The 27,500-nt window shown below is 38.4% G+C and overlaps 1 protein-coding gene across 13 annotated transcripts in view; it reads right to left on the bottom strand.

Moving 5' to 3' along the window:
• LOC142486177 (endoplasmic reticulum-Golgi intermediate compartment protein 3-like) overlaps positions 1-27,500 on the bottom strand; it is a 31,519-nt gene that overhangs the window by 3,814 nt on the left and 205 nt on the right. For 2 of the 13 annotated variants that reach the window (XM_075584825.1, XM_075584833.1), the window contains exons 2-9: positions 27,302-27,366; positions 26,044-26,122; positions 13,051-13,147; positions 9,603-9,767; positions 7,970-8,027; positions 6,842-6,856; positions 3,734-3,765; positions 1,854-1,950 (exon numbers count right to left, since the gene is read on the bottom strand). In XM_075584825.1, coding sequence (XP_075440940.1) covers positions 1,854-1,950; positions 3,734-3,765; positions 6,842-6,856; positions 7,970-8,027; positions 9,603-9,659 — 259 coding nt within the window. In that variant the 5' untranslated portion in view covers positions 9,660-9,767; positions 13,051-13,147; positions 26,044-26,122; positions 27,302-27,366. Of the gene's footprint in view, positions 1-1,853; positions 1,951-3,733; positions 3,766-5,177; positions 5,312-6,841; positions 6,918-7,969; positions 8,028-8,848; positions 9,083-9,602; positions 9,768-12,837; positions 13,021-13,050; positions 13,148-26,043; positions 26,123-27,301; positions 27,367-27,500 lie in introns of those variants that run through there. The other 11 variants (XR_012798841.1, XR_012798839.1, XM_075584827.1 and 8 more) reach the window with 11 other exon arrangements.

Below are 27,500 nucleotides of genomic sequence, written 5' to 3'. Positions count from 1 at the left end.
ACAAAGTCTGTTGTATTCAATTGTGAGTTCCTCTTCATATGTGTAAGGGCACTGTGCATATTTACCATTTTCCATTTGGTGATTAAATTGCATCACTATGTGCGCGCGCCGGCTTTCCGCTCCCCATTTTGTGATCCACACCCCACGAGCTACAGTCTCTACCCAGACCATTGAGGTGTGGAGAAGGGGATCCCACAGAAATACATCTACGCATATCTCCAATCCCAAAAGGAGGTCTTCACCAGAGGCGGGCGCCATTTTCAATGTTGTTCTATTGACATTTGATTGTAAATGCCCTAATTTAGATGGGAGGTGTCTGCTCACACACAGTTTACACTGTATTTTGTTGGTCTGTCTTCCCAGCGCTATAGGGTATGTTTTTCACTGCGACTATCTTTTCTCTTGGGGTGAGAGAATCTTAACTATCTGTCCCTGCAGCTTGGGCAAGTAGGATTTATTTGTTTTTATGCGGGACGCTCATCTTTTCACCGATTAAAGAGCGCATTATCGTAATTTTTTGCACTATACTGTCAATCATCTTGCACGGTTTAGCGCTAGAAATCATGGACTGGATGGAAATCGCATGGAGTCAAACATGTCGGACTGAATGCCTTGTTTCTTTTCCAGTGGGAGTTTGTACGGAAAACCATAAACCAGTATTTCTTGTGATCTGTATCTATACTGGTAACCACTTTGCTCTCTCTCCGTTTCCAGGTGAGTTTATGGCTTGACCAGGAAAACAAAAACGGGATGGCCCCCACTTCCGCTTTGCTCAGGCTGCACCGTGGGGGCGTCAGCCCGAACTCTCCCTACAAAACAAGGACTAAGTCACGACAACCCTCTGGTGTGCCAGGGCCTGGGCCGGATGTCACAAGGGCTTTGTGAAGGGACGAGGGGTTCAGGGCCACATGGTCGCTGTAGAAGCCACAAGGCATTTTAGTAATAAGTATCTGTATCCTCCTAGAAAGAAAAAAGCATGGAACCGGCCTGGACCCGCCGTTTCAGTAAGTGGTGAGAATGGATCTGATTTGCTAAATGTTTCTATGATGAATGTTCCCAGAGAAATTATTTTGTTACTTGTTTTGGCTCAAAAAGTAAGGCCATATCCCAATTAATGAAGACAGTAATTGAATATTTTCATGTAATGGTGTGTTTGTATATCAAGGAAGCACGAAAGGACATTTACCAAGCAGTGCTATGTCATAAGACCCCTTCTGGTGCCGGAAGAAATGTTACCGCCTATTCAAACCCCTCCCAAGTGTCTCCAAACTAAAAACAAATTGAGTTAAAAATATTTCCAGGTATTGGATTCTGGTAAGAAAAATGCAATCACCCCGGTGCGACCTCAAACATAATTTGATCATAGGAGACACTGCCCCTTTAAGAGGAAAAGGGCAAACACATGGCAAAGCGATCTTCTGAGGGACAAGGCGTGCCCCAAAACTCAAGGGATGGGAAGTGAAGGAGCGGTCTCGCATCCTATTTACAATGACAGATCTGCCTTTTATCAAGCCGACACATTTTAAAGAGACAATCCTTCATAGGGCCAAAGTGTACTGATGGCAGTGACATGTTTAAGGGGTCACATCTGGGTGATGCTTTTTTTCCTCTGGCTGTGTTTGCACCTTTAAACTGCAAGTCACATTCTGTCCATTAAAACCTCCATTGACGTCCACAGCAAACACCAATACCGCTATAATAAATGTGAATATTAACTTATCGTAATTTTTACTACCGCGGTATTACATCATATCGGTATATTGCCCAACTGTACAGTTTACAGAGTGAATGAATGTCGAGATCTCCTTCGATATGAATCCAAAAGCACATGATCAACATTGAAATATATTTACCTTGGCTGGCGTCGACACTGGTGCCATCAAGTGGGTTTACGATGCCCGGATAATCCCTCCCAAAGGAAAGATGTTTGATGTGATGCGTCATATTTATCTGAAAGAACACATTTAGTATTAATATACGGCACTCCTGATATGCCATGTAAAATACAGAAGGGTATAACACCACGACTCAAACTGGCGCCTGGCGCGGGACCTTAATGTGGCCCATGGACTTGCTAATTTCATACCAGTTACTTAGTGTTTTTCACACCGAAACTCACTTGTAAGTTAAGGTAAAGTAAATATATATGGTACAGATGTTATGTAGATGCATCTAAAATGACATTGAAATAACCCTTGTCGCCCATTTACTGATCTGACCTCTTTGGAGAACTAGTAGAAGACCCCTGGTATACACCTTCAACATGAAGCAAGACCTGCCCAGACAGAGCTTACAAATCGAAGCAATGTGAGGCGACATGTCAAGCCAACGCCCTGCTTAACAGGATTTGCAGGTGTGAAGGCACATTGTAATGTAACACTTTTCTATCAAATCTGGTCCGTAGAGATGTGCGAAAACTTTGCATGAGGTCAGGAACCAAGCAAAACGTACCCTGGAGTTGTGAATATAACCGCGGCTGAGTCACAGCTCGAACGCGATGCTCCAAGCAATAAGTCAATGGCCCAGATACACAAAAGGGTGCCAAGCTTTAGCATGACCATACTCCTAACGATATGAATGGGAGCGGAGGCGTGCTAAAGATCAGCACCAGTGTGTGGATCTGGGCCAATGTGCACTATAACTGTTTAATATGCTAATAACTCTACAATCACGTAATGCAGAGACTATAAATACGGAAACAAGGGTTCGCTCACAGAGTGGTGGTATTTCGCTGAAAGCCCCCAAATCTAAGGCAAATTTCCCGATATTAGCATGGTGATGCTTGGTGAAATATTTAGCAGGGAATTTAATTTTGGAAAACAGTTAACATTTCTCCAACACATTTTGGACCATTTCCTACATCGCTGATCCACAGGGCAATGGTTTCGCTCTGGTACCAAACTAACGCATAGGTGGTCCACTTCAGCCCTCAAAGGCCACCAACAGGCTATGTTTTCAGGATATCCCTGCTTCAGCACAGGTCGCGCAATCAGTGGCTTAATCAGAATGGCGAAAAAAGAGAGATCCAGCGCTCCACGGATTTCAAGATAAATGAATTTATTGTGCCACACGACGTTTCGACCAACAGGTCTTTTTCAAGTGATTAGGCCTAATCGAAACGTCGTGTGGCACAATAAATTCATTTATCTTGAAATCCGTGGAGCGCTGGATCTCTCTTTTTTCCTCAGTGTACATTGGAATTTGCCTGGCAGGTACTTCCTATAACCAGCAGCACCGGTAAACTGTATGTATTTATTATATTGTGGTGTGCAGCCAAAACCCCTTTACATTGGTACTTAGTCAGAATGGCAGCAGCACCTGTGCTGAAGCAGGAATATCCTTATAACCTAACCCACGGGTGCGCAAGCTTTCTGCGCTACGCCCTCTGCCTGCTCAGCCCTAGTGCTCGCGCGCCCCCCCATACCTAACAATTGGCGTCAAATTACGCCGCGGGGTCATGTGATGTTATGTCAACCTGCGGCGTCATTTTATGCCACGGCAACGCATCGCCCAAAGTCAAGGTAAATAAGTTAGAGGCCACGCGCGCTTCCTGGCATTAAATTTAAATGCTTTGGGGGGGAAGAGCGCGGGGCCTCTATAACCGACGTGCCCCCCCCCCCCAAATAAATCTTGTGCCCCCAGTTTGCGCCCCCCTGACCTAACCTGTTGGTGGCCCTTGAAGACTGGAGTTAGCCACTCCTGGTCTAATAATGCTATTTCTGATCATACTCACATTGTCAAGTCCAAAGCTCTGCAGATCGTGAACTGTCGATAGAAAAGAAAAAGATATATACAGATCTTCATAAAGCACAATTGCATTAACCGCTTACATACAAGAGGCGCCTGTAACGTACAAGTGACCAACTGCCTCTCAGACGGTGGAGAATAAAGCCAGATAAAGCAATTTTGTGATTCCCTCCGGTTGCTCCCTTCGGTCTGATGTCACCATGTGTTCAACAAGAGTTTGCACAGGCAGAGCCCTCCCCGGCCCCCTATCTTTATTGGGTCTCTAATAAGGACAGTGTGAGCCAAGGGGAAAGAAAACACTATATTAACAAACATTGCCCCATTCACCGCCCTAAACAAATGTAATGGATAAATGTTATTTATGCAAGAAACCTCAACCCTCTCTAATAGCGCGTCTGAGATCAGATGCACTGTAAGGAACCCCCAGCCCTCTCTAATAGCGCGTCTGAGATCAGATGCACTGTAAGGAACCCCAACCCTCTCTAATAGCGCGTCTGAGATCAGATGCACTGTAAGGAACCCCCAGCCCTCTCTAATAGCGCGTCTGAGATCAGATGCATTGGAAATTCTTCTGTATTTAGTACAATTTTCAAGACCATAAAATTGCAAGGAACCATTAGGGCTGCGATTCCAGTGCGTTCTACCGGGCCAAGTACATGCGTCGGTGCGCATTTAGCAGCCGCGCTGTACTGCAAGTTCACACATACAATTTTTTTGTATGTGGAACTTGCGACGGAGACGTGGCCACGCCCCCGCCAGCGGTTCATCCAATGAGGGCAGACCAGCCACGTGAGGTCATGGTGATGGCCACGCCCCCGCAAAAAGCCCACCACGCCCAGGGCCGCGATCTGCGGTGAAGCGCTGTGCACACGCCCTCGGGCGTGCGTGCTACAGAACGCACTGGGACCGCAGCCTTAGGGATGCCCAGGGAACCCAAGGGGCCCCTAGGAACCCTGGTTGAAAAACACTAACCTATGCAGTGGAGGAAATACAAAGCATAAAGTATAACATTGGTAGTGAAGGTACCTGATGAAAGGGTCACCTTAACAAGGATGCATGTTTGGCCAAACAATTGAACTAAATGACCCATATTTGGAATAAAAAAAAATAATGTATCAAGTAATGTCATATTGGACATTCTATATTGGGGCTTCTATGCACTGTTCTGAGAGTAACCCTTCTGCATTGAGGACGCTAATGATCATAAAAGCGGTAGCGGAGGTGGGCGATCATAATGCGACGAAGAGCAGCGTCCTCAAAATTCATAGGGGTGACAATTGGCAAACCGTGCAGAGAAGCGGCAGCAGAAGAGAAGGGCAGTCCTGGTGTGTGTGTGTGTGTGTGTGTGTGTGTGTGCGCGTGCGCGTGCGTGTTCTCTAAAGGGAACACACACGACTTCTACTCCTTTTTATAACAGCCCTATAGTTTACCATTATAAGCCCCTCCCCATAACAAGGAAAGAGGAGCAGAGGAAGTTTAGCTTGCAAGAGGAAAAGGATCTACTGGATTTGTCTTTAGAAGGTTTTCCATCGCACGTGCTGCCCACAATATGCAACTGAAGACCCTGAGCCAAGATAAAAGAAAGGTTACATGGAGCTGAAGTTCTTCTGTAGCATGGTGAATTGAATGATCAGAAATGGCTAGTTATACTTGGATTGCAGGCCTTCGTGCGACTTAATGAAAGATTGGTGGGTTTACAGGGGCAGTGCCATGTTGCCGACCCGAATGCAACCTTGATAAAGCATTTAATAGTCTAATTGGCTTCCCTAAAAAGTTTTAACTGTGCTAAAAGCAAAGATTGGCGGCTTTAATTCTGTGAAAATTAATTTCTTCTGGGCCTCTGGATGGGGAGCCATTGTCAATCAAGGGGTTTGTTTACCCTCCCCCTACGATGTCCCTATCAGAGAGCCAATAAAGATAAGGGGAGGGTGAGAGGGGGCTCTGCCTGTGCAAACTCATGTTGAACACAAAGTGCCATCAGACAAAAGGGAGCAGCCAGAGGAAAATCATCCCCCACCCAGGTCTCCGCTCACTAAATATTTCTGGTTAAAAGACAATAAACCAATGTGACCCCTAAACAGGTCACTGTCATTAGCACACATTGCTCCTAGGGAAGATTTCATCTTTAAAAATCACCCAAGATCTAGAATAATCCTAACTGAATTCTACCTTCTTCCTAATGGAAACCCCTAAAATCAGGGCATGCATTGCCACATCACACGATTTATTTTACTTTTGGGGAGAGAATTGCAGCGTTGGAGGTGCAGTTCCAGTATCCTCACTGCAGCATTTCAGCACAATGTTGCTGTAAAAGCTTTTTTTCCTGTAGGCAATTAAAAATGGCCGCCTGAGGTATTTTCTCAAAACTGCTAAACAACTGACCCGATCCCTGGACTTGTTACTAATTCATACTAAATTACTTATTTATACATCAGACAAACATAGGGTACAAGTGAAACCTTTAATGGCCAACTTGTGGTTAAGAAGAGCTAGCTCTCAGAACCAGGGGTCTCTTCAGGCAGATTTTAGTTAAAAAAAAATCCCAGCAGGACTTGTGTTCCTAAAAGCCAGCGCACCTCACAACCACGACTTAACCACTGAGGACTTCTACACTACTTTTGTAGTGTCTATTCTACCGGCTAACAAGGTACAATCCTCTTTCTACATCATAACAGAGCTGGACAAACTGGACAAGTGGATTTCTTCCCCAGCCTGGAGTACAGCAGTGGGATATTGGGGGTGGCGACATATGGAGTTCTTAGCGCTACGCAAAGCATTGTGGGACGCAACTTTGAGAAGCAGATCGTGCTCCAAAGACGGTCAGTGGAAACCACCATTTTCCCGCACCGGCCGCTGCAGTGGACAAATGGCTTCCCGCGAATTTGCTTTATGGGTTTAGCAAATGTACATCTCTCACAGAAGTGCATCCAAAAAAGGCAGGTTGGCCCTGTTTAGCCATGCAATAACTACATAATGAACACGGCACAATTCTGTGAGGTCTTGAATGAATTGGTCCCAAAGTCAGCTTGCCAAAGCCCCCTGTACAGAATAGGTATAGCGAGATGGAGAATAGACAGTATTCTGTAACACTTACTCTCAACTGCGTGTACTGCACAGAAAAGTAGGCAGAGGGGAGAGGAGAGGTCTTAATTATACAACACGGAACAGTCCTGATTAAGATAAGACAGCAGAGACTGACATTAGTACACAACCTTTAATTCTTTTGGGTAACTAGAGCACCCTGGTTAAACAACCCCTTGTTTTGGTCACCCACTGGTCAGTGTAAATCTTGTTGCAAGAACCACTTTGCCCACCCAGTCTGTCCATTTTCCTATCGGCTGTCAAACTCCAACCCTACTAGATCCTTGGCGCTCATATTTACGATGGCCTAATGTCCATCACAAGCATGTTTGAATCCTCTTACTACATTAGCCTTATACCACTTCTGCTGAGAGCCAATTCCACAAATATACCACCATTTCCGTGACGAACGACTTCACATTTTCACGGAGCCTTCCACCCCCCAGTTTCCGAGCGTGGCTTCTTGTTATAACACTTTTCTCTGAGATACAGTGGGCTTCCTTCCTCTACTTTGTTGGAACCCTCCATATGTTAGAACGTTCTCATATCCCCCTCTCCTCCAAGTTGTAAATATGGTGGTCTTTTATAGTCTTTCCCAATGGGTTTTATGGTGTAGACCAGCATTTCCCAAACTTTGTTACCCTGTGCTCCCTCTGCTAGAAAATAGTCCCCCAAAACTCCCAATTAATAAATCTCATTGCCATCTCACTAATTACACTGTGTGAGTGATCCCAGGCAGTAAAGGGTCCTGAGCCTGTGGGGAAAACATATGCTTAATAAACCACCTAACTGACCCTCAGTGTGTGAAGGCAGCAGTGGGAGAGGGGGAGTGGGGTAAATCACTCTTACTCACTGCGGGAGCTTCCAAAGTCACTCCCCACAATGCCTTGCTGCTGTGTCACCTGGCAGCTCATGCTGTAACTGTGATACCCCCCAACACTAAGGTGCAGTCCCCATACAGACTCAGGACCCCACAGTGTGTATGCTTGTTTTCTCTTTTTCTCTTGAGGAATCCATCAAGAAAAGAACTTTGTCTGCAATCACAATTAAACCATTCCTCAGCGCCACAGGAGGTGTCTTTCCCCAGCCATCGAACATGACCCAATATCAACACGACAGGTCACCCGAAGGCCTCACTTACCGTGGACATGGGACAGCTGGAAGCTTTTCCCGGGCGCGAAGTGAAAGTTCCCAGCGACCTGTTGCAAAGAAACACATTGGTTTGGTTACGGCTTCGAACACCTGCAATGACCTTCCCGCAGAACTAGGAACGGGCGAAAGGGTCGCCCGAGCTCGCAAAGCGTGGAATGTGCCATATGAGTGGGAGTAAGGGTCTGCCCGCGATTCGTCATGGGGGGACTCCATGCCTCTGGACGAGCTTATTGGCAAAATGCTCCACAAAAATCGCTAGTTTCGCTTAAGGCTAATTTCCACTGAAGTCTTTACTTTTATTTATTTTTTAACCCTAGTTGGGAAGCAGGGGGTCCTCAGAGCTGAATGGTGTTAATTCGAGCTCCGGGGACCCCCTGCTCCCAGAGGTACTTACCTCTGAGAGGGCCCCGGATGGGCACGCAATATGGAAGTTTAAAGGTCCAGCTGGCCAACGTCATCCCTTGTGGCTTCCTATTGGCCTCCGAACCTTTAATCCCGCATTACATACCGGCAGCACCTTTAGAGGTCAGAATCTCAGGGTGCAGGGGGTCCCCGAAGCTGGAATCAACGCGGTTCAGCTCAGGAGACCCCCAGCATCATACCCAGGAGACGTGGGGGGATACATTTATTTATAAAGGGAACGGCTTTTCTTTTGGAGACTATAGATGGGACAAGCAGCTGAAAGCTGCGAACTGGCAAAATGGCAGACTCCTCTAGCGCCGTTTTTAACCCTTTGAAGCTTGCCGAAGCGTTTCCCAAGGAATCCAGTCTGGGGGGCAGGAAATGCTTACAATTCCACGCCTGCATGCGGGACAGTTTGGCACTTCTCTGCATGTACACCGAACGCAAAGCAGAGCAACAATGTGTTATCTGCACCTGTGACACTGCTGCTGCTGCCCTCAACCCAAACATTCCTCAACTCTTCCGCTGTAGTTGCTTTGCAAAGTACCCTTGGCAGTGGAAGGGTTAAAGGGTATCTAGCACGCGAGTGCAGTTTTTCACGCTTGTTTAGTAATGAAGATTTCCTTTTAAGTTACGAGACTTTGGAAGTCAGTGTATCATTTCGTGGCACTTCTTCCCCACTTTTTGTTCTTTGATACATCTGTAGATACATTTTTTTCTATTTGGAATGTGCAGTATTTTATTTTTTCACACTTATTCGCACATTTTAATTCTCACTCGTCACACGATATTTATATATTTTTGCATGTTTTAACCATCTACATACTGTATACATCAATATACAGACAGACGTCTGAATACCTACATGTTTACAAATACATTAATATACGTGTGTATATATGTGTATAAATGGATACACATTTTTATGTATATTAGGACACTAGTTTATGATTTCATTCTCCTTTTAGTATATATCTACATGTAAAAGAATAAAACAATTTAGTGTCAGATATAAAAATAAGTCATTTTTATTGTTTTCGGAGGGACACTATTTATATTAAAGTATACGGGTGAAGTCTTGTCCTACGCCTCCTACTTTCTCTCCCCTAGTAACAAGATTATGAAGTCCCTCCTGTATATATGGTGTTACAAGGCAGGAGCAGGATCTGACGATCGAGTCACATTGGTCTTAATATGGGAGACGTGTGAGGAGCACTTACCTTGTTGACTTCTAGAAACCCGTACACTTGGCAGCCCTCGTTCCTCTGCTCTTCCATCTTCTGGCTGAACCCTCCCGCTTACACTGGGCTATGGAGTCCGGAGTCTTGAACGCCCAGCCTTTCCTTCGGTACGCCTCGCGGACATCATCGCAGGAGTTACAACACCTGCGAGGAACCAGATAACACAACCATGTTATTACGAGTGACAGAATGTGTGAAACAATAACTGCAAAGAACTAGGAAACACATTCTAGAATCATAATCTAATTTAAGAAAATAAGGTGGTTCCCAGCACTCGAGAGATATGTTAATAAGAACGGTCACACGCGTTAAGTGAAAAAAACAATAGAACATTTGTTACTGATGTGAGTGTGTACAGAAACATGCAATATTACATCTCATACAAAAAAAGGTCAACAATGTGATACACCACTCAGGTCCTAAAGCGACACGGACAATCGCAGGAGAATATATACAGAATATGTATCAAAATGAGCACGTCTGAGTGAACACACAAACTAGATACACAACCAAAAACAGGAAGAAAAAGAGCAAAAGGAAACAAACATGAGTAATAGCACACAATTACACGCGTCTCACACGCGCTGTGACTCCGATGAGCTGGGACGCCGCAGATCTAGGCATTTTGAGGGGCACTTTTTAGGAGAAGGGAAGTGCCACCTGTATTTGACACGTGGGAACTGATCTGAAGACTGGGTTAGTGCCCCGAAACGTTGCCCCCCTTGTTTAATTGCGTGTTCCCTTGCCCCATGCTCGTGGGATTTTCTCCTCGAGTCCTTGTAGTGGATAAGTATCGGAGCGCATACATACTAGTGTTGATTTTGATACATATTCTGTATATATCGTACTGTTATTGTCCTTGTTGGTGTATGATCCGAGTGATGTGTATCACCGGATATATTTTGTATGAGATGGAATATTGCATCTTTCTGTACACACACTATATCTTTTATCAGCAACAAATATTGCGTTTTTTTCATCATTTAACACGTGCCCGTTACCACCCTTACCAAATAATACGTTTTCAGTGCTGGGAACCACCTTTATTTTTTACCATTAACCTAGAGGGAATTGGGGTCCCTCTTTGTTCCTGTTGCACCGGTATTTGTATATATTGATACCCGTTCCGTTCCAAGGGGGTGCTGTCTGACCTATACACTTTTCATAATATTAAGTCTCCTTAAAGTGATCAGAAGCATTGGAAAACCTGAAACAAATCAATAACAATGATACAGCTCAACCCCGTTACAACGCGAATCCGCTTAGAACGCGATGCCAGCGTGGCGCCCAACCATTGTGTACTCCGAGCACAAAAAGTCATCTGCTTTATGTCATAAAATGCCAAGGTAAATCGCCGGTATTGCGAGTTGCTTTTATATTCTCTAGGATTTAAAGAATATTCTGGCAAAGGAAAAACATGGGTAGGATCATGTGAGTAGGTTACAGGCTCTGTACTTCTGTAACCCCGGCTGTGCTGCAAAGCTGTGTAATGCGGCAGGCAGAAGCTTATATGGGTCCCATGTTAAAATGGATAAGAAGCAAAAGGGGAAACCGAGTGCTCATTTGCATGTCATTACCCAGAATCCCTAGCTGTAGTGGAAGCATAGTATCCTGTTAGATAATGGGAAAAGGCAGGGTTGCAGACCTGTTAACGTGCTCACAAGTGATATTTTTATTTGATCGTTCGTAGCACAAATTGAAACGGTTGAACAATTTTAAATTAACCGAGCCAGCCGCGGAACGTGACAGAGCCACCTTGCGCCCAGCCGTCGACGTTCTTGTTGGGGTGGAGAGGCCAACAGCTAGGAAACTCGAGACAGATTCTTTTTTTTAATACTACTAGGTGAGCGACTAGTCACTCTGTTTATGTGATTTAGGGGAATATTCACCCAATTAAGAAAAAACATCCCGAATTCAACCCTGCCCCTTGTTAGAATAAGCTGCACACCTCTCTCTACCTGTATTGGTTCTCAGGATGTTATTGGCGTTAACCAAGCTGATGCTGGCACAACGAAACCCTTCACCTCCTCTGCTCCATGCCAACCAATGTCTGATAACTGCCCCTAGCAGGCTCCAGCATTTATAGCTAACCAACACACTGCGTTATGATGTCACTGATGAGCTCACGTGACCTCACAATGCTGTGGTCAGCGGCCTACCTACCAAAGGCAGAAAGAATTATGTGAAGGAGCCCACCCAGCCAACACGAGACATCATTATTTATAATAGTAGTATGAATATATATTCAAGCATAACGTCTGCAAAGGATTACCAACATATTAGAATATAAATAATATTTATAATCATTTGAATTGCAACTCTTGAGTTAAAACATAACTGCAAAGGACCAAACCCCACGACAGAGATATACACACACGGGACACTATCTAACGCGATAGATCGCATCCTCAAGCACTACAGAACTTGCAAATAACCAACAATTTTAACGTTACGATCATAAAAAAATAAATAAAAAAAGCTTCCTTGACATGATCACAATTACACCCAACACACACTTAATATAGGTCTACCTACTATCACAGAAAATGGAAACATCTCAGCCATACCCCAACCTGCCAGAGCATCTAAAGAGGGCAAACTCATGTCACCCGAGTTTTTAAACAAGAGTTTACACAGACAGAGCCCCCTCTCCTCTGCCCCCATATCTTTATTGGTTCTCCGATAAGGACAGGGTGGGACAAGGGGAAAGAAAACACTTCATTGGCAAACCCCTCACCATTGAAATGCCCCAAAGAAATATCACGTGTGATTACTTTACAGGGAACCCATGGCAGACAGATCTTTTGCTTTCCGCACAATTTGATTCATTTAAAGAAGCCATTTCAGTTGGTCCATTCTTTACAAAAGGTTTTCTGTACAGTTTGCTGCGTGGGATTGTACCGGTATGTTTATTTGTAAGCTACAAGGGACTGCCACCTTCAAAACGTCACCGGATGCGGTGACATTTCCATTGGCACACGATCTCCGGGGTGAGATCCGCTCCCCTATATAACCTTCACAGCTCCCTTTTGACATACCTAGTACGGCCTGGCCACTTTAGTATGTTGCAGGGGAAATTCAGGCCGACGTGTAGGACAAATCGTCGTGGACGTCTACCCTAAAAAGGGTAACCCAGAAAGGCCGTTCTCTAAACCCGAAACCGGTAAGCCCATACCCTAAAAAAAAAAAAAAAACCTAACTCCTAATCACCTACCTCAATACCAAAAACTGGCCAGCGGCTAAACAGCAGCAGCCAACTATCCGAGGGCGGTGAAGGCCCCTATCCGTGGGCCAACTACTCCACTTATGTTTCTGGCATCCATGCACCAGTTGCGTCATGCGACAGCCCCATGGGCGATCACGTGACACGGAAGTGCCGGCGGGAGCCAGGAACCCCAGCACTGTAAAAAGGTTGACATGCAATTACCGGATATCTTCAGTCTCGGCTCCGTAGCAGCTTTCGCAGCGTTCGGGGTCTAAGGAAGTTGGATCAAACACCGTCTCCTCTTCCGCTTTCCCTAGATCTGGAATGGAGTATGAGGGAGATTAGCGGTGACGGTGCAGTCCCACCTAACATATGCCACCAAACGTCTGCCATTTACAAGCCCCACATTTGTTTTTTCATTTATTGTAGGGTCGTTACAGACACTATTGAATAACATCAAATGATAATTAATAAAATAGAGAGAGATGAGCTGGGGAGCTTCACAAATATAAGTAGCAATACACCCAAACCATGAGTGCCACGGTGCAGTGATGCAACGGGTTACCTTCTCCATGAGCGCAACTTCCCAGATAAAACTTAAAGCCAACTCAACATTTAATTCGTTATGTTACACAGTATGTGAAGCAGTGGGTCCCACTGAGCTGAACCGCACTGTTTTTCGCTCTGGAGACCCCCTGGTTCTTGAGATCTTGATATTTTTGGGCGCCAGTGTTCTGGTCCCCTTTTGGGAAATCCATATGGCTGCCACCCAAGCATCACTCCAATGGTCCAAAAGGAAGCTGTAGTGTCACCGCTTGATTGAGATTTACATTGATTGAGATTTAGATTTACATTGATTGAGATTTAGATTTACATTTAGATTTAAATTGATTGAGATTTAGATTTACATTGATTGAGATTTAGATTTACATTGATTGAGATTTAGATTTAAAATTGATTGAGATTTAGATTTACATTTACATTTAGATTTACATTGATTGAGATTTAGATTTACATTGATTGAGATTTACATTGATTGAGATTTAGATTTACATTGATTGAGATTTAGATTTACAATTACATTTAGATTTACATTGATTGAGATTTAGATTTACATTGATTGAGATTTACATTGATTGAGATTTAGATTTACATTGATTGAGATTTAGATTTACATTGATTGAGATTTAGATTTACATTTAGATTTAAATTGATCGAGATTTAGATTTACATTGATTGAGATTTAGATTTACATTGATTGAGATTTAGATTTACATTGATTGAGATTTACATTGATTGAGATTTACATTGATTGAGATTTAGATTTATATTGATTGAGATTTACATTGATTGAGATTTAGATTTACATTGATTGAGATTTAGATTTACATTGATTGAGATTTTGATTTACATTGAGATTCAGATTTACATTGATTGAGATTTAGATTTACATTGATTGAGATTTAGATTTACATTGATTGAGATTTAGATTTAAATTGATTGAGATTTACATTGATTGAGATTTAGATTTACATTTAGATTTACATTGATTGAGATTTAGATTTACATTGATTGAGATTTAGATTTACATTGATTGAGACTTTGATTTACATTGAGATTTAGATTTACATTGATTGAGATTTAGATTTACATTGATTGAGATTTAGATTTACATTGATTGAGATTTAGATTTAAATTGATTGAGATTTACATTGATTGAGATTTAGATTTACATTGATTGAGATTTAGATTTACATTGATTGAGATTTAGATTTACATTGAGATTTAGATTTACATTGATTGAGATTTATATTTACATTGATTGATATTTAGATTTAAATTGATTGAGATTTACATTGATTTACATTGATTGAGATTTATATTTACATTGATTGAGATTTAGATTTACATTGATTGAGATTTACATTGATTGAGATTGAGATTTACATTGATTGAGATTTAGATTTACATTGATTGAGATTTAGATTTACATTTAGATTTACATTGATTGAGATTTAGATTTACATTGATTGAGATTTAGATTTACATTGATTGAGATTTAGATTTACATTTACATTGATTGAGATTTAGATTTACATTGATTGAGATTTAGATTGATTGAGATTGAGATTTACATTGATTGAGATTTAGATTTACATTGATTGAGATTTAGATTCACATTTAGATTTACATTGATTGAGATTTAGATTTACATTGATTGAGATTTAGATTTACATTTAGATTTACATTAATTGAGATTTAGATTTACATTTAGATTTAAATTGATTGAGATTTAGATTTACATTTAGATTTACATTGATTGAGATTTAGATTTACATTGATAGAGATTTAGATTTACATTTAGATTTACATTGATTGAGATTTACATTGATTGAGATTTAGATTTACATTGATTGAGATTTAGATTTACATTTAGATTTACATTGATTGACATTTAGATTTACATTGATTGAGATTGAGATTTACATTGATTAAGATTTAGATTTACATTGATTGAGATTTACATTGATTGAGATTTAGATTTACATTGATTGAGATTTAGATTTACATTGATTGAGATTTAGATTTACATTGATTGAGATTTAGATTTACATTTACATTTAGATTTACATTGATTGAGATTGAGATTTACATTGATTGAGATTTAGATTTACATTGATTGAGATTTAGATTTAGATTTACATTTAGATTTACATTGATTGAGATTTAGATTGAAATTGATTGAGATTTACATTGATTGAGATTTAGATTTACATTGATTGAGATTTAGATTTACATTGATTGAGATTTACATTGATCGAGATTTAGATTTAAATTGATCGAGATTGAGATTTACACTGATCGAGATTTAGATTTACATTGATTGAGATTTAGATTTACATTGATTGAGATTTAGATTTACATTGATTGAGATTTAGATTAACATTGATCGAGATTTAGATTAACATTGATTGAGATTTAGATTTACATTGATTGAGATTTAGATTTACATTGATTTACATTTAGATTTACATTGATTGAGATTTAGATTTACATTGATTGAAATTTAGATTTACATTGATTTACATTTAGATTTACATTGATTGAGATTTAGATTTACATTGATTGAGATTTAGATTTACATTGATTGAGATTTAGATTTACATTTACATTTAGATTTACATTGAGATTTAGATTTACATTGATTGAGATTTAGATTTACATTTAGATTTACATTGATTGAGATTTAGATTTACATTGATTGAGATTTACATTGATTGAGATTTAGATTTACATTGATTTAGATTTACATTGATTGATATTTAGATTTACATTGATTGAGATTTAGATTTAATTTGATTGAGATTTAGATTTACATTGATTGAGATTTAGATTTACATTGATTGACATTTAGATTTACATTGATTGAGATTTAGATTTAATTTGATTGAGATTTAGATTTACATTGATTGAGATTTAGATTTACATTGATTGAGATTTAGATTTACATTGATTGAGATTTACATTGAGATTTAGATTTACATTGATTGAGATTTAGATTTACATTGATTGAGATTTAGATTTACATCGATTGAGATTTAGATTTACATCGATTGAGATTTAGATTTAAATTGATTGAGATTTACATTGATTTACAGTGATTGAGATTTAGATTTACATTGATTGAGATATACATTGACATTGATTGAGATTTACATTGACATTGATTGAGATTTAGATTTACATTGATTGAGATTTACATTGATTGAGATTGAGATTTACATTGATTGAGATTTAGATTTACATTGTTTGAGATTAAGATTTACATTTACATTGATTGAGATTTAGATTTACATTGATTGAGATTTAGATTTACATTGATTGAGATTTACATTGATTGAGATTTAGATTTACATTGATTGAGATTTACATTGATTGAGATTTAGATTTACATTGATTGCGATTTAGATTATCATTTAGATTTACATTGATTGAGATTTAGATTTTCATTTAGATTTACATTGATTGAGATTTAGATTTACATTGATTGACATTTAGATTTACATTTAGATTTACATTGATTTGAGATTTACATTGATTGAGATTTAGATTTAAATTGATTGAGATTTACATTGATTGAGATTGAGATTTACATTGATTGAGATTTAGATTTAACTTGATTGAGATTTACATTGATTTAGATTTAGATTTACATTGATTGAGATTTAGATTCAAATTTAGATTTACATTGATTGAGATTTAGATTGAAATTGATTGAGATTTAGATTTACATTGATTGAGATTTAGATTTACATTTAGATTTACATTGATTGAGATTTAGATTTACATTGATTGAGATTTAGATTTACATTGATTGAGATTTACATTGATTGAGATTTAGATTTACATTTAGATGTACATTGATCGAGATTTAGATTTACATTGATTGAGATTTAGATTTACATTTACATTTAGATTTACATTGATTGAGATTTAGATTTACATTGATTGAGATTTACATTGATTGAGATTTAGATTTTCATTGATTGAGATTTAGATTTACATTTAGATTTACATTGATCGAGATTTAGATTTAAATTGATCGAGATTTAGATTTACATTGATTGAGATTTAGATTTACATTGATTGAGATTTAGATTTACATTGATTGAGATTTAGATTTACATTGATTGAGATTTACATTGATTGAGATTTAGATTTACATTGATTGAGATTTAGATTTACATTGATTGAGATTTAGATTTACATTGATTGAGATTTAGATTTACATTTAGATTTACATTGATTGAGATTTAGATTTACATTGATTGAGATTTAGATTTACATTGATTGAGATTTAGATTGACATTGATTGAGATTGACATTGATTGAGATTTAGATTTACATTGATTTAGATTTACATTGATTGATATTTAGATTTACATTGATTGAGATTTAGATTTACATTGATTGAGATTTTGATTTACATTGATTGAGATTTACATTGATTGAGATTGAGATTTACATTGATTGAGATTTAGATTTACATTGATTGAGATTTAGATTTACATTGATTGAGATTTAGATTTACATTGATTGAGATTTAGATTTACATTGATTGAGATTTAGATTAACATTGATTGAGATTTATATTGATTGAGATTGAGATTTACATTGATTGAGATTGAGATTTACATTGATTGAGATTGAGATTTACATTGATTGAGATTTAGATTTACATTGTTTGAGATTAAGATTTACATTTAGATTTACATTGATTGAGATTTAGATTTACATTGATTGAGATTTAAATTTACATTGATTGAGATTTACATTGATTGAGATTTAGATTTACATTGATTGAGATTTACATTGATTGAGATTTAGATTAACATTGATTGAGATTTACATTGATTGAGATTTACATTGATTGAGATTTAGATTTACATTGATTGAGATTTAGATTATCATTTAGATTTACATTGATTGAGATTTAGATTTACATTTAGATTTACATTGATCGAGATTTAGATTTACATTGATTGAGATTTAGATTTACATTTAGATTTACATTGATTGAGATTTAGATTTACATTGATTGAGATTTACATTGATTGAGATTTAGATTTTCATTGATTGAGATTTAGATTTACATTTAGATTTACATTGATCGAGATTTAGATTTAAATTGATCGAGATTTAGATTTACATTGATTGAGATTTAGATTTACATTGATTGAGATTTAGATTTACATTGATTGAGATTTAGATTTACATTTAGATTTACATTGATTGAGAATTAGATTTACATTGATTGAGATTTACATTGATTGAGATTTAGATTTACATTGATTGAGATTTAGATTTACATTGATTGAGATTTAGATTTACATTTAGATTTACATTGATTGAGATTTAGATTTACATTGATTGAGATTTAGATTTACATTGATTGAGATTTAGATTTACATTGATTGAGATTTACATTGATTGAGATTTAGATTTACATTGATTTAGATTTACATTGATTGATATTTAGATTTACATTGATTGAGATTTAGATTTACATTGATTGAGATTTTGATTTACATTGATTGAGATTTAGATTTACATTGATTGAGATTTAGATTTACATTGATTGAGATTTAGATTTACATTGATTGAGATTTAGATTAACATTGATTGAGATTTACATTGATTGAGATTGAGATTTACATTGATTGAGATTGAGATTTACATTGATTGAGATTTACATTGATTGAGATTTAGATTTACATTGTTTGAGATTAAGATTTACATTTAGATTTACATTGATTGAGATTTAGATTTACATTGATTGAGATTTAGATTTACATTGATTGAGATTTACATTGATTGAGATTTAGATTTACATTGATTGAGATTTACATTGATTGAGATTTAGATTAACATTGATTGAGATTTACATTGATTGAGATTTACATTGATTGAGATTTAGATTTACATTGATTGAGATTTAGATTATCATTTAGATTTACATTGATTGACAATTAGATTTACATTGATTTGAGATTTACATTGATTGAGATTTAGATTTAAATTGATTGAGATTTACATTGATTGAGATTTAGATTTACATTGATTGAGATTTAGATTTAACTTGATTGAGATTTACATTGATTTAGATTTAGATTTACATTGATTGAGATTTAGATTCAAATTTAGATTGAAATTGATTGAGATTTAGATTTACATTGATTGAGATTTAGATTTACATTTAGATTTACATTGATTGAGATTTAGATTCACATTTAGATTTACATTGATTCAGATTTACATTGATTGAGATTTAGATTGAAATTGATTGAGATTTAGATTTACATTGATTGAGATTTAGATTTACATTTAGATATACATTGATTGAGATTTAGATTTACATTGATTGAGATTTAGATTTACATTGATTGAGATTTACATTGATTGAGATTTAGTTTTACATTGACTGAGATTTAGATTTACATTGATTGAGATTTAGATTTAAATTGATTGAGATTTACATTGATTTACATTGATTGAGATTTAAATTTACATTTAGATTTACATTGATTGAGATTTAGATTTACATTGATTGAGATTTAGATTTACATTGATTGAGATTTACATTGATTGAGAGTTAGATTTACATGGATTGAGATTTAGATTTACATTGATTGAGATTTAGATTTAAATTGATTGAGATTTACATTGATTTACATTGATTGAGATTTAGATTTACATTGATTGAGATTTAGATTTACATTGATTGAGATTTAGATTTACATTTAGATTTACATTGATTGGGATTTAGATTTACATTTAGATTTATATTGATTGAGATTTACATTGATTGAGATTTAGATTTACATTGATTGAGATTTAGATTTACATTTAGATTTACATTGATTGAGATTGAGATTTACAGTGATTGAGATTTAGATTTACATTTAGATTTACATTGATTGAGATTTACATTGATTGAGATTTAGATTTAAATTAATTGAGATTTACATTGATTGAGATTTAGATTTACATTTAGATTTACATTGATTGAGATTTAGATTTACATTGATTGAGATTTAGATTTACATTGATTGAGATTTAGATTTACATTGATTGAGATTTAGATTTACATTGATTGAAATTTAGATTTACATTGATTGAGATTTACAGTGATTGAGATTGAGATTTACATTGATTGAGATTGAGATTTATTTACATTGATTGAGATTGAGATTTACATTGATTGAGATTTAGATTTACATTGATTGAGATTTACATTGATTGAGATTTAGATTTACATTGATTGAGATTTAGATTTACATTGATTGAGATTTAGATTTACATTGATTGAGATTTAGATTTACATTGATTGAAATTTAGATTTACATTGATTGAGATTTACAGTGATTGAGATTGAGATTTATTTACATTGATTGAGATTGAGATTTACATTGATTGAGATTTACATTGATTGAGATTTAGATTTACATTGATTGAGATTTACATTGATTGAGATTTAGATTTACATTGGTTAAGATTTACATTGGTTGAGATTGAGATTTATTTACATTGATTGAGATTTAGATTTACATTGATTGAGATTTAGATTTACATTGGTTGAGATTTAGATTTACATTGGTTGAGGTTTAGATTTATATTGATTGAGGTTTAGATTTACATTGGTTGAGATTTAGATTTACATTGGTTGAGATTTAGATTTACATTGGTTGAGATTTAGATTTACATTGATTGAGATTTAGATTTACATTGATTGAGATTTAGATTTACATTGATTGAGATTTAGATTTACATTGATTGAGATTTAGATTTACATTGATTGAGATTTACATTGATTTAGATTTACATTGGTTGAGATTTAGATTTACATTGATTGAAATTTAGATTTACATTGATTGAGATTTAGATTTACATTTACATTGATTGAAATTTAGATTTACATTGATTGAGATTTAGATTTACATTGATTGAGATTTACATTGATTGAGATTTTGATTTACATTGATTGAGATTTACATTGATTTACATTGATTGAGATTTAGATTTACATTTAGATTTACATTGATTGAGATTTAGATTTACATTGATTGAGATTTAGATTTACATTGATTGAGATTTAGATTTACATTGATTGAGATTTAGATTTACATTGATTGAGATTTAGATTTACATTGATTGAGATTTAGATTTAAATTGATTGAGATTTACATTTAAATTGATTGAGATTTACATTGATTTACATTGATTGAGATTTAGATTTACATTTAGATTTACATTGATTGAGATTTAGATTTACATTGATTGAGATTTACATTGATTGAGATTTAGATTTACATTGATTGAGATTTAGATTTACATTGATTGAGATTTAGATTTACATTGATTGAGATTTAGATTTAAATTGATTGAGATTTACATTGATTGAGATTTAGATTTACATTTACATTGATTGAGATTTAGATTTACATTGATTGAGATTTACATTGATTGAGATTTAGATTTAAATTGATTGAGATTTACATTGATTTACATTGATTGAGATTTAGATTTACATTGATTGGGATTTAGATTTACATTTAGATTTATATTGATTGAGATTTACATTGATTGAGATTTAGATTTACATTGATTGAGATTTAGATTTACATTGATTGAGATTTAGATTTACTTTTAGATTTACATTGATTGAGATTTACATTGATTGAGATTTACATTGATTGAGATTTAGATTTACATTGATTGAGATTTAGATTTACATTGATTGAGATTTAGATTTACATTTAGATTTACATTGATTGAGATTTAGATTTACATTGATTGAGATTTAGATTTACATTGATTGAGATTTAGATTTACATTGATTGAGATTTAGATTCACATTTAGATTTACATTGATTGAGATTTAGATTTACATTGAGATTTAAATTGATTGAGATTTAGATTTACATTGATTGAGATTTAGATTTACATTGATTGAAATTTAGATTTACATTGATTGAGATTTACAGTGATTGAGATTGAGATTTACATTGATTGAGATTTAGATTTACATTGATTGAGTTTTAGATTTATTTACATTGATTGAGATTGAGATTTATTTACATTGATTGAGATTGAGATTTACATTGATTGAGATTTAGATTTACATTGATTGAGATTTACATTGATTGAGATTTAGATTTACATTGATTGAGATTTAGATTTACATTGATTGAGATTTAGATTTACATTGGTTGAGATTTAGATTTACATTGATTGAGATTTAGATTTACATTGGTTGAGATTTAGATTTACATTGATTGAGATTTAGATTTACATTGGTTGAGATTTAGATTTACATTGGTTGAGATTTAGATTTACATTGATTGAGATTTAGATTTACATTGATTGAGATTTACATTGATTGAGATTTACATTGATTGAGATTTACATTGATTGAGATTTACATTGATTGAGATTTACATTGATTGAGATTGAGATTTACATTGATTGAGATTGACATTGATTAAGATTTAGATTTACATTTATTGAGATTTAGATTGACATTGATTGAGATTGACATTGATTAAGATTTAGATTTACGTTGGTTGAGATTTAGATTTACATTGATTGAGATTGACATTGATTAAGATTTAGATTTACATTTATTGAGATTGAGATTTACATTGATTGAGATTGAGATTCAGATTTACATTGATTGAGATTGAGAGTTACATTGATTGAGATTGGGATTGAGATTCAGATTTACATTGATTGAGATTTAGATTTACATTGATTGAGATTGAGATTTACATTGATTGAGATTGGGATTGAGATTCAGATTTACATTGATTGAGATTTAGTTTACATTGATTGAGATTTACATTGATTGAGATTTAGATTTACATTGATTGAGATTTACATTGATTGAGATTGAGATTTACATTGATTGAGATTGAGATTTACATTACATAGTTACATAGTAGATGAGGTTGAAAAAAGACGTACGTCCATCAAGTTCAACCTATGCTAAATTTAGACAACAGATACTTTATTCTATATCTATACTTACTTATTGATCCAGAGGAAGGCAAACAAAAAAACCCATTAAGGGGAAAAATTAATTCCTTCCTGACTCCAAGAATTGGCAATCGGATTAATCCCTGGATCACCATCCTTCCCATGTATACTTATTTTGTATATCCCTGTATACCTTTCCCATCTAAAAAGATGTCCAACCTTTTTTTGAACAAATCTATTGTATCTGCCATCACAGTCTCCATGGGTAATGAATTCCACATTTTAACTGCCCTTACTGTAAAGAACCCTTTCCTTTGTTGCTGGTGAAATTTGCTTTCCTCCAACCTTAAGGGATGGCCCCGAGTCCTTTGTACTGCCCGTGGGATGAATAGTTCTTTTGAAAGCTCCTTGTATTGACCCGAATATATTTGTATATAGTTATCATATCCCCTCTTAGACGCCTCTTTTCTAATGTAAATAAGTCTAATTTAGCTAGCCTCTCCTCATAAGTTAGAATGTCCATCCCCTTTATTAATTTAGTGGCTCTCTTGACAGTGGACAGGAAGGGGGGGGCAGTGGACAGGAAGGGGGGGGCAGTGGACAGGAGGGGGAGGGGACAGCGGACAGGAGGGGGAGGGGACAGCGGACAGGAGGGGGAGGGGACAGCGGACAGGAGGGGGAGGGGACAGCGGACAGGAGGGGGAGGGGACAGCGGACAGGAGGGGGAGGGGACAGCGGACAGGAGGGGGAGGGGACAGCGGACAGGAGGGGGAGGGGACAGCGGACAGGAGGGGGAGGGGACAGTGGACAGGAGGGGGAGGGGACAGTGGACAGGAGGGGGGGACAGTGGACAGGAGGGGGGGGACAGTGGACAGGAGGGGGGGACAGTGGACAGGAGGGGGGGGACAGTGGACAGGAGGGGGGGGACAGTGGACAGGAGGGGGGGGGGACAGTGGACAGGAGGGGGGGGGGACAGTGGACAGGAGGGGGGGGGGACAGTGGACAGGAGGGGGGGGACAGTGGACAGGAGGGGGGGACAGTGGACAGGAGGGGGGGGACAGTGGACAGGAGGGGGGGGGACAGTGGACAGGAGGGGGGGGGACAGTGGACAGGAGGGGGGGGACAGTGGACAGGAGGGGGGGACAGTGGCCAGGAGGGGGGACAGTCGACAGGAGGGGGGGACAGTCGACAGGAGGGGGAGGGGACAGCGGACAGGAGGGGGAGGGGACAGCGGACAGGAGGGGGAGGGGACAGCGGACAGGAGGGGGAGGGGACAGCGGACAGGAGGGGGAGGGGACAGCGGACAGGAGGGGGAGGGGACAGCGGACAGGAGGGGGAGGGGACAGTGGACAGGAGGGGGAGGGGACAGTGGACAGGAGGGGGGGGACAGTGGACAGGAGGGGGGGGACAGTGGACAGGAGGGGGGGGACAGTGGACAGGAGGGGGGGACAGTGGACAGGAGGGGGGGGGGACAGTGGACAGGAGGGGGGGGACAGTGGACAGGAGGGGGGGACAGTGGACAGGAGGGGGGGACAGTGGACAGGAGGGGGGGGGACAGTGGACAGGAGGGGGGGGGGACAGTGGACAGGAGGGGGGGGGACAGTGGACAGGAGGGGGGGACAGTGGACAGGAGGGGGGGGACAGTGGACAGGAGGGGGGGGGACAGTGGACAGGAGGGGGGGGGGACAGTGGACAGGAGGGGGGGGACAGTGGACAGGAGGGGGGACAGTGGCCAGGAGGGGGGACAGTCGACAGGAGGGGGGGACAGTCGACAGGAGGGGGGGACAGTGGACAGGAGGGGGGGACAGTGGACAGGAGGGGGGGGGCAGTGGAAAGGAGGGGGGGGGGACAGTGGACAGGAGGTGGGGACAGTGGGCAGGAGGGGGGCAGTGGACAGGAGGGGGGGTGGGTTGCTTAAAATTTCCGGGTCCCTCCTCTCCTCTCCCCCTGTATGTTTCTCCGCTCCCCCCTCTCTTTACGCTCCTGACCACCCCCTGTAGCTCCGGTCCCCACCCTACAGTGCCTGAAACACACACAGTGTCTCACACAGTGTCACACACACACACACACACAGTGTCACACACACACACACACACACACACACACACACAGTGTCACACACACACACACACACACACACACAGTGTCACACACACACACACACACAGTGTCACACACACAGTGTCACACACACACACAGTGTCACACACACACACAGTGTCACACACACACACAGTGTCACACACACACACACACACACACACACACACACAGTGTCACACACACACACACACACACAGTGTCACGCACACACAGTGTCACGCACACACAGTGTCACGCACACACAGTGTCACGCACACACAGTGTCACGCACACACAGTGTCACGCACACACAGTGTCACGCACATACAGTGTCACGCACACACAGTGTCACGCACACACAGTGTCACGCACACACAGTGTCACGCACACACAGTGTCACGCACACACAGTGTCACGCACACACAGTGTCACGCACACACACTCCGTGTCACACACAGTGTCTCACACACAAACACACACACACACACACACACACACACACACAGTGACACTGACACATAGTGACACAGTGACACAGTGACACACAGTGACACACACACAGTGACACAGTGACACACAGTGACACACACACGTCACCTCTCGTTCCGGCCGCCGCCATCTTTGTTACTCCGCGAGGGAGGAAGGGGGTCCTTCCGTGCGCCGCCATCTTAGGACACTTTCAGAAATATATAGTAAGATATATATAAATAAATATATATAAAAATCTAAATAAATAAATATATCTATATAAATAAATCTATATAAAAAAATATATATTTATATATTTTTTCTCCCACACATGTAGGATATTGCTTAAACTGCTGCTTTAAACTGAAAGGCGACCATTACGCAAACCCAGGGTAGCAGGGTCTTTGCTGATCGCTCACGTGAGAACTAATCGATCAGCAGCTTAGGTAATTAGCGGTTATTTAAAAAGTAATGAAATGCTGCATAAAATCTAAAAAAATATATATATTTTTGTTTTATAAAGTGCCGCCAGTAAGGCTGCTTGAGAAATGACATTGTAGTGACTAAAGTAATGCAGTTGTCCGGATCATACAGTGTACGTTACAAAGCAATAACTAAGCAATCCTCAAATAGTATTTGCATTTGACTGTGGAAATCCTTCTCCCTTGTTCAGAATATTTTGCCCCAAAAAGAAAGCAGGGGGGGTGCAGTACATAGTATGTAAATAGGAGCATATTTCCCTCTCCAGGAGAAACCCCCATGATCCGTAGTAATGCAATTAAGTTTTCATTAAAGAATTATTCAATGTTTTAATGGTGCAATCCCACATAGCCGTCCCAAACAATAAAAAATACATTTGTAAAAATGTCTAATGAATTGGCGTCCATAATATAATCTAAACGGCCCAGTAGCAAAGATGTCTTATTTGTGTTCCTTTGGAATTTGAATACAAATTGCATTTCTTAGGCGTCTCTGAATTGGGTGGGGAGATGTTGGTAGGTCTTATTTACCCTTAGATCACCCCGACTTCAGAGTCAATAAAAGATAAGGGAGTTAGATGGGGCCCTGGCTGTGCAAAAGGAGTGTGCAGACACCCAGTGACATCACACAAAAGGAGCTGCCGGAGGAAATCAAACCCTTCAAGTCTCCGCTCAGCGTGTTTACAAACCAACTTAAAAACATGAATAGGTTTCAGATGTGTGAAAATGGCATCAATTACTCAGGTGGGAGCCATTAACCATTTCACTGCCATTAGTACACTGTGCCCCTAGGATGTACTGACCCTTTAACCATGTCACTGCCATTAGTACACTTTGCCCCTAGGAGGAACTGACCCCTTAACCATGTCACTGCCACTAGTACACTGCTGAATTGTCACATTTCATACCTCTCCATCAACTTTTACATAGACGGTGGGGAAGATTTTCACAAAGTACTGAAACATCATGGAAGCTGCAGTGAGAAAGGAAAAGTACAGTTACAACACAAGGAATGTCATTCGGGATGTGTGCACACACTGAAGTGATTCAGTAAGTAAAGGCACCGACTCGGAAAACAATGACACAGAATTTGTCAGCTGCTTGCGA

The sequence above is a fragment of the Ascaphus truei genome, unplaced genomic scaffold (genome assembly GCF_040206685.1).
Source record: "Ascaphus truei isolate aAscTru1 unplaced genomic scaffold, aAscTru1.hap1 HAP1_SCAFFOLD_766, whole genome shotgun sequence".
Lineage (NCBI taxonomy): Eukaryota > Metazoa > Chordata > Amphibia > Anura > Ascaphidae > Ascaphus > Ascaphus truei.
Note: the sequence above shows the minus strand (reverse complement) of the source record. Positions and strands in the feature narration are given on the sequence as shown.